Source organism: Desmodus rotundus, chromosome 10 (genome assembly GCF_022682495.2).
Source record: "Desmodus rotundus isolate HL8 chromosome 10, HLdesRot8A.1, whole genome shotgun sequence".
In the NCBI taxonomy this organism is placed as follows: Eukaryota; Metazoa; Chordata; class Mammalia; order Chiroptera; family Phyllostomidae; genus Desmodus; species Desmodus rotundus.
This window is the reverse complement of record NC_071396.1, coordinates 80,407,689-80,418,647: the sequence shown is the minus strand read 5'-3', so window position 1 is coordinate 80,418,647 and position 10,959 is coordinate 80,407,689. Positions and strand designations below refer to the sequence as shown.

General features: G+C 44.9%; 1 protein-coding gene across 1 annotated transcript in view; it reads left to right on the top strand.

Annotated features, from left to right (window-relative positions):
• Positions 1-5,054: 5,054 nt before the first annotated feature.
• Positions 5,055-10,959, top strand: part of CDH2 (cadherin 2) — a 206,607-nt gene continuing 200,702 nt past the window's right edge. Inside the window, exon 1 of the mRNA XM_053913141.1 lies at positions 5,055-6,043. Within this exon, the coding sequence (XP_053769116.1) occupies positions 5,984-6,043 (60 nt within the window). The 5' untranslated portion in view covers positions 5,055-5,983. The remainder of the gene's footprint in view (positions 6,044-10,959) is intronic.

Here is a 10,959-nt window from a genome sequence, read left to right as displayed (position 1 = left end):
ATCACGGAAATCTTTTTTCTCCGATACAGCTGATCTTGGCAGAGGACTCACGGGACCAACTGTGAAAATTGGACTCTGGGAACATATACTCACAAAGTGGTTGGAGAAGTGACAAAATCCAGGTTCACAGGAGAAAGATCCCAAGGCAAGTGAGCTTCAGGCCTGTCATGCTATCACTCATTTATGAGATAACTCTAAAAATGAATTGGTTTTCCTATATGAATTCAATACGTTAAAACTGAGTATTTTGTTTCCTATGAATGAATACTTTCATATTCTCAGATTTGTTTTTATGCATCTTACAAAGCCACCAGATTTTTATTAGTTGTGTCTGTCTGTAGATTACTCCGCCATTACTATCTACATTAGTTACTTGTGTTGTTCTGTAAAATTAGAGCCTCCCAAATGAAACTCTGATTAAAAGCTCTAGGTTGTTTTTTTTTTTTTTTCCAGGGGGTTGTTGTGGTATTTTTAATTGTAGACAGAACTGGGGGGCGGGGTGAGAGGAGCATTTACTGAGATTCCTGACTACTGTGCTCCAAATCCTCAATGGAAATAAGCACGTTTAATACACATCAATGCTAAGCTCCCACTGTAGTCCACTTGTGTCTATCAAGGTTTCTTAAGAAGTATTGGCATATTTTCCACATTTGAAGACAAGGAAAAAGACCATTAGAAGTGTTCAGAAACTCACTCTTGATTCATAGTTGACCATATATACTTCAAGTTACTTGTTTATATTTTCCATGAAAACACTGAGTTTGATTTTCAAACACAAAAAGAAAAAGAAAGGAAAAAAGGCAAACAACATCTCCAAGCAAGAGTGGATTAAAAAAGAAAGCCAGGTTTTTCTTCTAGTATTGGAACTGCTCATGACTTCCCTGGTTGAGTACCAGATACATGGCTGGCTTGGGTTTTGACAGTCAGGTTGTAGCAAAGATATGGATCTTGAAATGCCAGGATCACACTACACATGGCGAGATGATCACACTGAGAAAGGCACATGAGAACTGAGAGAGCAGCAGGAAAAAAAAAGCAGGGTTGTCTCCAATCTCAGACACAGAGTAGCCGTCCGTATGTGCTGTTTCCCTTCCTGAGGTTTCAATTACCCATGGTCAACCATGGTCCAAGAATATGAAATGGGAAATTTTAGAAATAAACAATTCTTAAGTTTTAAACTGTGACCTATTCTGAGTAACATGATGAAATCTTAAGCATTCTCACTATGTCCTGCCTGAGACCTGACTCACGAGCATGTCCAGGCTGTGTGTGCTCCCGGCCCATTAGTCACTGGGTAGCCAGCTGGGTTATCAGAGAGAGTCACATTCACACAAGTTTTGTTATAGTGTATTGTTACAACTGTCCTATTTTATTATTAGTTATTATTGTTAATCTCTCGTTGTGCCTAATTTATAAACTGAACTTTAAAACAGGTATGTATGTGTAGGAAAAGTGTAATATATATAGGGTTTGGTACTGTCCAAGGTTTCAGGTTTCCACTAGGGGTCTTGGAATGTATCCCCAACAGATACGGGGGAGGACTCACTTTACTTTGAAGAACAAAGTAACTGAGAGAAACAGTGGACAAATCCTTAAGGTCATTAAGTTTTATTCTTTCTCTTAAGTCTCCCTCCCCTTTCATATACAGTTGACCCTTGAACAACTTGGTGTTAGGGGCATGGCCGCTGCATGGTCACAAAATCCATGTGTCACTTTTGATTCTACAGTTGGCCCTTTGGATCTGCAGATTCAACCAACCATGGATCCAGAACAGTATTTTCCAGCCAGTAGGGAATCCATGGTTGGGAAAGTGTGGTTTGGAATGTAAAAATATTATTTCCAATCTGCTGTTGAATTCACAGATGTGACAATCTGCACACATGGAGGACCAATGGATTGTATTTAATGAAAAAAACTCATGTGTAAGAAGACCTGTGCAGCTTAAACATGTGTTGTTCAAGAATCAACTGCAGTTGAATTTTTAAAAGTTAAAAAGGGCTCCCTAGACTCACATAAAGAGACTAGAAGAGACTAAGTTGAGAGTTGTGTAACATCGGTGGGCCCCAACTTGCCAGCTGGTAGACTTGTGTACCTCTTTAAGCCTTAGTGTTCCTGTAAAATAGGGGGTTTGCATAGACTGTTTTTACAGTTTCATTTAGAAAATTTCATAACTATGTGAAAGGTATATTACTCAGGGACCCTGAAATTTAATTCAATCAGGCTAAGTGTGGAAAAACTTGCAAAGTGAGGGACACTTCCTAAGGGAGAAGGGACAACCCTAGGTTGTCCTGGAGGTTGGGAGAGAAGAAGGGAGAGTAGAAGACGGTCTTCACTCAACGTTTGGGAAGCATACGTAGCTGGGTGTCAGAAGTAAAGACAAGCTGGTCTCCACTTTGGAGCTGTGTGTTGGGGCAGTGGGAGGCGGGTGCTGCTGCAGACAGACTACTACTGTTTGGCATTTGTTTCCAAAGTCAAGATCCTTTTATGCAAACACTCATCTGATGTATGTATACATTTAGCATGTCCTGTTTGAGAAAATTCACCGGAACCAAGAGTTACTATGACTTTACTTTGTAATGAGTGTGTGTAAATGAATCGTCATGGCATTACGTACATATGAAAACTGGCTCTGTGCAGAAATCAGCAGCAATTCACAGGTAAGAAATCAAGAAATTAGACTGATTTTCTGTGTATAAGTCCAGCCTTAGTTTTTGTTATTTTTCTTGCTTTCTCCTGCTTCCTCCACCATGTGGCTGTTTCTCTGGGTGACTGTCAAACTCTTTGCAGTCCTGGAGTTTTCAGACTGGTGATGGTGCTCTGAGCAGAGGCTGAAAATCTGAGTTTGCTCACCGTTTGTCCAGAGAAATGAATGGCTTCATTAGATTATCTTAAGTATGGTGCAATGGAGGTAAAGCTGTGTAGGGTGCCAAAGTCAACACCAAGTCTACTTTTAATACCAAATGAAGGCACTAAGTCTCCAGTAACATGATTTTAGACTAGGCTATTCCTTCCTCTGATAAAGGTTGATTAGCAAAATTTTGCCGACCATGTGATAAGGTTAAACTCATGCAAGATCCCAAAGCAATTCACAACCATTGAAGAGGGAGAGGAATACTACTTGGACAAAAAAAAAAAAAAAAAAAAAAGCTTACTTACCTGTAAAAGCAAAAACAATTGGAATCAGAGAATTAGTTCCCTTATAAGCATTCCAAAGTGAATTTTCAACTTATAAGAGTTTAATTTATTAGGGGCATAATGTTCAAAGCTTCAAGCATAATCCCAACAAGTTATAGTTATTCATTCTGGAAGCTAGCTGTTCTATCTTTATATTAATCAAAATGGCAATAAATATCAATGGTTACTGCTGGGAGTGGTGAGGATGGTAAGGCCTCAGGTCCAGGATCACAGCTGAATCTTAGGTATGGCGATGAGATCTGTAAATCCTACTTTGCAGTAAAACAAGCACTGTCCCCACATTGTGACTGAATGTTTTATTATTATGCATGGCTCCTTAAAAATGGAACTTATAAATATCCTGTGGCAAGGACAACTTTTATGCCAATTAGCAACAGTGTGACAATAATGCCTAATAAAGGAAGGAGGAGAAAGAAAAAGAGTAAGTGGAGCCTTTGGTTTTTACATTAATTAACATGACTTTCCTTATTCTTTTGAGAAGCTAGGAAAAAACTTTTGAGTTTCATTAAGAAATGGCCTACAATATTATGTTTTAATTGAAATTGAATAAACTTCTTTGGGAATATTAAACTTTAAAAGCCTAACCAGCAAATAGCATATTATTAAAAGCTGCATCACGTATGTCAAATAAATTAGTACTTGATTTTTAGAGATTCATTATTAAGTTCTTAAGTGATCAGTATCCAGAAATTCAAATTCAAATAATGTTAATATTTCAGTTACGGAAAGCAGGATAGTTGGTCATAAACTGCAACAAATTTCAACGACCTCCAAAGGGTTGAAACACTTCGATTAAACCGATGTTCTTATTTGCCTGTGAACCCTGGAAAAACAGGTTCTGGAAAATTTTATTACCTCGCCAAGTTAATTACTCCCTCACCTTCCATTCATTCCACAAAAGTTTTTGACCTAAACTTGTAAAGTCTCTCACTTTTTGTGCTCAAGTTCGTGCCTTAAAAGGAGAAAGTAAAAGTCCTTTGCTTGGTACGAACTCTGCATCAGTCATTTCATCCTTTAGATAATCCTATTCTCACGCCAAGTTCTGGCTTTTAGGTTGTTTCTCCCTTTCTTTTTCTTTTCTTTTTTCATTGTTATTGAGGATGGTGTAGGGAGGAGGTATAAGCCCCTGAAACGGTTTGCCAAAAATAGGAACTGTACACTAAAAAGCAGAAATATAAAACGTGAGGTTTCCAATGAAATAACATGCACTCTCAAACTCTCAGAGGGAACAAAACAAAATAAGACCACAAGGACTTAGAGTGTTCCGGCAGAGCCACAGCGGTGGGAGAGGTGCGAGCGCAGAGAAGCCGCGGCCTCCGCCCTGATCACCGGCAGGTGGCTCGTGGCAAGTGCCTCCGACAACAATGGCCGGAATGGGCTTTGCCTGCGTCGCCAGTTTGTGGTGTCTGCCTCGGCCCAGAAAAATTATCTAGCTCCAAAGAATGACAAAACAGAAACAGAAGCGTGCATTACGCTACCAAGGAGGCATCCCCCGCCCCTTCGGCCCCCGCCCTGCATCCTCATTTCTAATCTCTCACCGATTCCTCCTTAAGGTCCAAAGAGGAACCAGTCACCAATCAAGTTCCTGCTCAAGTTATTTCCCACAGCCCCTCCACCTGCCGGGGCGGTGTTCTGCGCACCCCAGGCTTCCCTCCGGCGACAACCCCCACCCATGGGCTGCAGCAAAAACGGGGCGCTCCGGCGGGGCGGGGGCGGGCGGCTGCGGTGGATCCGGCCGGCTACCGCCGCAGCTTGGTGGCCTCCGATTGGCCACGACGCGGGCGGGGAGGCACGGCGGAGGAGGGGGGCGGGGGCGAGGGCGGGCGGCGGCGGCGGCGGGCGGGGACAGGAGCGGGGAGAGGGCCGCGCAGCCCGGCAGCGCGTGCGGCTGGAGCGGGCGAAGCGCGGTGGCAGCGGGGGCCTGGTCGCGCTAGCGGATGCGGAGCAGAGTGCGCGGCGGCGGCGGCGGCGGCGGCGGCGGGGAGTGGGGCGGCGCGCGCATTGAGCGGCGCAGGGCGAGGACCCGCGCTCCAGCAGCAGGTTCGGCAGCGCAGGCAGCTTCACGGGACGGAGCCTTGGTGGTAGTGGCCAAGTCGTCCTCTGATTTCACCTCCGCGCGGTGAACAATCTCCAACTCGCCGGGGGGACCGGAAAGGGGAGCGCAGAAGCGGCCCTCAGCCCCCACGCAGAGGAGACGCCAGGCGGCGGGACTGCTACCCTTTGTAGGCGGAGCGCGCAGGACACGGAGTGCCCTCCCTGCGGCGCTCTCCCGGGAGTCCTAGTCGTGGCGAGCGGACTTGGAGAGGGTACCCGGAGGGAGGGGGGAAAAAAAAAAACACAAGCCCGAAACCTCGCGTTGCGGGGCTCCTGCTCCACTTCCACCTCCGCATCCTACACCGGCCAAGGTCCCCGCTGCTGCCGCCTGCATCCCTCCTGGCTTCCGCTGCGCTTTGGGCCACACCAGAATCGCCTGCGCTGCCACGGGGGCCGCCTCCCGACACACACACCCTCACACGCACTCCCGCCTTCTTCTCCGCCCCCTCCCCAACCCCTTGATCTCTCGGTCTGTTTTATTACTCCTGGTGCGAGTCCCGCGGACTCCGTGGCCCGCTATTTGTCATCAGCTCGCTCTCCATTGGCGGGGAGAAGAGAGCAGCGGAGAAGGGGGTGGGGTGGGGAGAAGAAGGGAAGGGGGTGGAAACTGCCTGGAGCCTTCTCTTCGCGCTGCTGTTGGTGCTGCCGCTGCTGCCGCCGCCTCCGGCTCCTTGCTCGGCCCCTCTCCGCCTCCATGTGCCGGATAGTGGGAGCGCCGTGGACCCTGCTGCCGCTGCTGGCGGCCCTGCTTCAGGTACGCGACGGTCCCTCGGGCGGGCCGCGGGTTGGGTGGGGTGAGCCGGGCGGCACCGGGTCCCTTTGTTCCCCGCGTTGCTGCGGGGCCGGGCTGCGCACCCGGGAAGGGAGGTGCGGCACCGCGCGGCCGGGAGCTGCGCAGACTGGAGGCTCGGGCAGGGCGCAGGGTCAGGGCTGCGGGGGCGAGCTGGTCTCTCGCGCCTCTCCTGGCAGGTCACGAAGAGGCGATCGCAGGCCCCTTCTGGTCCTCCTTTGGGGCTGGGCGAGCTCGCGGGGCTGACCCTAGGCAGAAGGGTGAGGTAAGATAGCAGTCCTGTTTTGCAGTTTTCTCGCCCCTCGAATTCCACTTTGCCCCCATTTTTTGTTTGTTTATTTCTGCAGGGATGAGTCTCGACTTTGCAGTAGCAATGCTCACTCTGGTGTCTTAGTTACGGGACTTGCCTCCACCCCACCCCGCCCCGGCACCCGCGCGCCTCCGGGTGCCCTAAGTCTCCACTGTCCTATTGTCTTTACCCCAGCCCAGAGTTGCCTCCTATTCTTGCTCTTTTACCTTCACAATTTGCTTTGTCGGTCCCACCTGGGGAAAAAAAAAGCCTCACCCCTTGCCTCCAGGACTCTATGCGGGGTCACCGCCTCAGCACCTAGCCCCTGACCCGTAGGCTCCTTATCCCGTCTAGAGGGGAGAAGTTCCGTTACTCGGCTATTATTCCCCTCCCTCGGTCCGGCTGCCTCTTCCCTGCATGCGCCCGGGGGCGCCTTCGCCAGAACCCTTCGCACTTTTCGCGCTTTCGGAAGAGTGCCAGCTAGCCCCTTCTTGGAATCGGTACTAGGAGGTCCTCCGCGGCAGGAAGCACCTGCTCCGGATCAGCAGCCCGGAGGATCGCCCAACTTTACCGCGGCGTCCGCCCGGAGAATGACCTGAGCTTCCTCTCTGCCAGCCAGCAAAGTCCCGGGAAGAGACGCCGCGTGCCTCCGCCGCGACCCCTATGTTTGGTGGGGGCCGGGTGGCGGTCGTGAGTCTGTCCCCGCCAGCAGTGGGGTCCCAGAGCTGCTGCAGGGGAGGGGCGTGTCGGCCCTCATTGCGGGCTAGGGTCTCCGGGGAAATCCGTCCGAGAGGGCCCCCTTGAGCACAGCCTGCTGTTGGGGGTGGCCAACCCGTGGCAGCTCCGAAAAGTGCGGGCGCGGCTTGGAAGTGTCACTGCTCTGGGGGGCGACCGGGGCAAAGACAGATGGTGCGGGTCACTCGATCCTGGTTTTCACGGGTCAGGGCCTGGCGCTTCGGCCTGAGGAAAGGGGGCTGCGGGCACCAGGAGCAGGACGGGGCCGACGCCCGCTTTCTCCCACTGCCCTCTAGAGAGGTTTGGGCCGCGGCCGCCCTGAGCCCTGTCCATGGTGCGCGGAGGAGCGGTACGCCTGGCCCAGTCGGGCTTAGCGCTCTCCTCCCACCAGTCGTGTTCTCCCACTTTCCACCACTCTCCCTCCCACTGTCTCCGACCTCCCAGGTCCCTTCGTTCCTTTCTCCTTGAGTTTCTGCTTTTGTTTTTTCGTCTCCTGCTGGTCCTTCTCTCTCCCCTTCCCCCAGTGGCCAGTCCGCCCCTTTGCCTCTCTCTGGACTCTGGGGTTTCAGAACTGTTAGACTAGACATTTTTCGCCTTTGCTGTTTTGGGGGAATGGATGGAATTTCTTTTAACTTGGAGGAGGAGACCTGCCAATCACTTGCTAACAAAAGTACCTCCTGTTATAAAACCGCCCTTTATTCTTGGAGCACACTCTTCATTCTTTAACCTCCTGTCACTTCATTTATCGTTTTTGGTTTTTTTTTTCCTTTTAAAATGGGGTTTCTTAAATAGGTAAGGGGAAGAAGGAAAAAAGTGCTACTTCAAATGTTTGAGGTTAAGGGGAAGATAAACTCGAATCCTGGGCACATCAGATATTTTCTTTAAAAAAAGGGAAATGCTATAGATCAAAAAAATTTATTTCTCGATGTATTATTTTTGAATGTAATATATCATCAGAGCGTGGGTCCAGCAGTAGATGGTATATGTTCACTAACTTTTTGATCTGAAAGTTTTAATTGAATACAGTACAGTGAATTTAGGACTGGAGGAGACAATACCTTGGGATTTAGTGTGGCACCACTGGTTCGATTTCATTTCCTCTTGTACTCATTTATGCTGCGGCCAGGTGTGAAATTTGGAGGTCATTTACATTTTCCCATAAGTATTTTTAAATATCATTCATAAATGTGGTGTATCATGCATATCTTTTCCATTGTAAAATCTTTTCAGTGTCTTCTAGATGATATGTTGACTTCTATAAACCTTCAGGAAAGGGGGAAATTATAACTTTGTCATCAAGTTTTTTGGCCATCTTATAATTCATGGGTGCAAGTGAAGCAGTAACATTGAATGATGTGCAAGGTCATTAGGACTGGAAGCAGAGCAGTTTATGCAACATGAGCTTTAGGGTTATGTGCACCATGTGGATTGTACAACTGAGATTAGAAATGACTTTGTGCTAATGGTCTGCTTTACACACCAGAGTAACAAAGATCTGTCTGCAAGGTGAAAATGGCCCCTCCGCAGTCATCTGCTATTAAAAGTCTAGTGTTTTTCAGGCCAGACTAAGGAGCCAAGAGTTTTAGAAAAGAGAATGAGTAGGTAATTAGTGTAGATACAGAGCAACCTTATTTTTTTCAGACCAGTTAAATAAGGAAAATTGATTATTCAAAGAACTTTAATTGTCACCTGAAGTGTACTTTGTTTTACTTTGAACACTTTTTTTTTTCCACTTTGAGAGCTTCTTCCAATTAGTTTTGTTACTCTATTGCCTAGATTTACTTGTTAAGATTTTCTCTGTTCTTTCTCATTTTAACTTCAGGTGTTAGTATTGTCCTTAACATTAAAAAAAAAGAATTTGAGCACTAAACTTCACTTATCAAGGGATATCACAAAGTTACTATAAACTTTCCTTTTAAGTTATACAAGTGATTTTCAAATCCATGAATAGATTTATCATCAGGGGAAAATCAATTTTACTTTTACTACCTACCGAATAATTAATAGATTAGGAGTCTATTTTGTTTTTCTAGTTCACATTTTAATTGCATAACTCTGTTGTTTTTATTTAAATGACTTGCATGCATTATGATGCATCAAGGACACCACCCTCATGTCCATAAATATTCTAGATTCATAGTCTGACCACATAGGTCCGACATTGAACCCTAGGTGAGAACATATGAAAAAAACTACATTAACCATGTATGATTTTCATCTATTTGGGTATAGACTTTGAAGAGGTTAATATTCAGTATGTGACACCTGTATAAAAAGAAGCTTTTTTGAGGATGTGATAATCTAAGATGCAATAATCATTTGAAGCATAAAAAATGTATGTCATTGTGTTTACTTGATTTTTATGTGTCTTTGTTACAAGTTCTTGTGAAAGTGAGGAGAATTAACATAGTTGGTATTCACAGTTTATTCTACTTGTTGAACATAGTTATGTGTATCTTTGCCCTTTTATTGTGGTCATTACTAATAGATGGTACACTGCAAACACAGTCGGTATGGTTTGAAAAATAATAATTTGTGTATCCTAAAATATTTCATAGGCTTGTTTTAAAATTTAATATATATTCATATATAATATTGTAGGCCTCAGTTGCAAGTTCAGAGTTTATTTACAGAACATACTTTTTGACTTTCATTCTTTTATTAAAGTCTGCTTTGACCTTCTAAATGTTGGGACTGAGACTTTAAGAGGAAATTCTTTTGAGATAGTTCATGGTTTTTTACATGTAGAGACTAAAGTCTTCTTGGAACAGATTATTTTGGTGACAGTGCATTGCACCAGACTGTCCTTAATTTCCCTTTTCATTAAAAATCTTCAATTCTTAAATCTGTTTTGCCTCATTAAGCTTTAGGGTTATTAATTGGGAAATGTCAAGACTTAGAGCAACAGTTAATCTTGCTTTAAAATTCTTTTTTTTAAAAAAAAATCCTAAGTAACTCAAATCCCCATACTGTTTTCCAAGGTATAGTCTCAAGTTAGAAGAGTGATTTTTCTTAAAAGAAAAATCAGAGCTGTTGTTTAAGAAATGTAGTGTTTGTGTATACACTTTCGTTTTGCCCAAGTTAACATTATTCAAATTTTTTCTTTTGGCTCAAATACAAAAAGTAATCAAGTTTAAGCACTGCAGAGACTTGTGGTGAATTTTATCAACCATTTGAAAATGTGATAGATTTGGAATTTGGGTTTTGTAATTTGAGTATTTTATATCTTCCATCAGTATACCTTCTAGAGCCTAAATATTTTCAAGTTGGGTTAAGAACTGTAATTGAAACATAATTTGTACAAACAAATCATTATGCCTCACATTTTTGTTTTTTCCTGCTAAAACTTGTTTTGCCTTGAATTTTCAGCAAATTATGTTGGTTAATTTGAGTAGCTACTAGTCTTTGTGTGTTTAACTAAATGTAGATAAATTTTAATTAAACAACCCTATTCATGCCTGGCAGATAAATGTTTTAGTGAGAGCTGTTATCTTCTACGTGCGTAAAGTAATGGGTTGAAAGTAGATGGAAGGAGGTGAATTTAGGAGCTAAATAAGAACTTGGAAAGATTTGGGCATAAAGATTACAATTTGTGTCATAATACAATTTTTAAGTGAAAATTTAGGTTCACATAAACACTGCTCAGTTTTTCTTTCCTGTTACTCTCTGCAGCACTGAGTGTACTTCCTTGTCCGGGCTCTCGGCTATACTTACTACACCAGCCCATTTTCATGAGTTGCATATATGTATATACAACATATATGCTGTATGCCAAGGACTGCTGTCTATATGTGTGTCTCCTCCAGCATTTATTTCAGGTTGACATTAAGTGTCAATTGATAGTTAATTGATACCT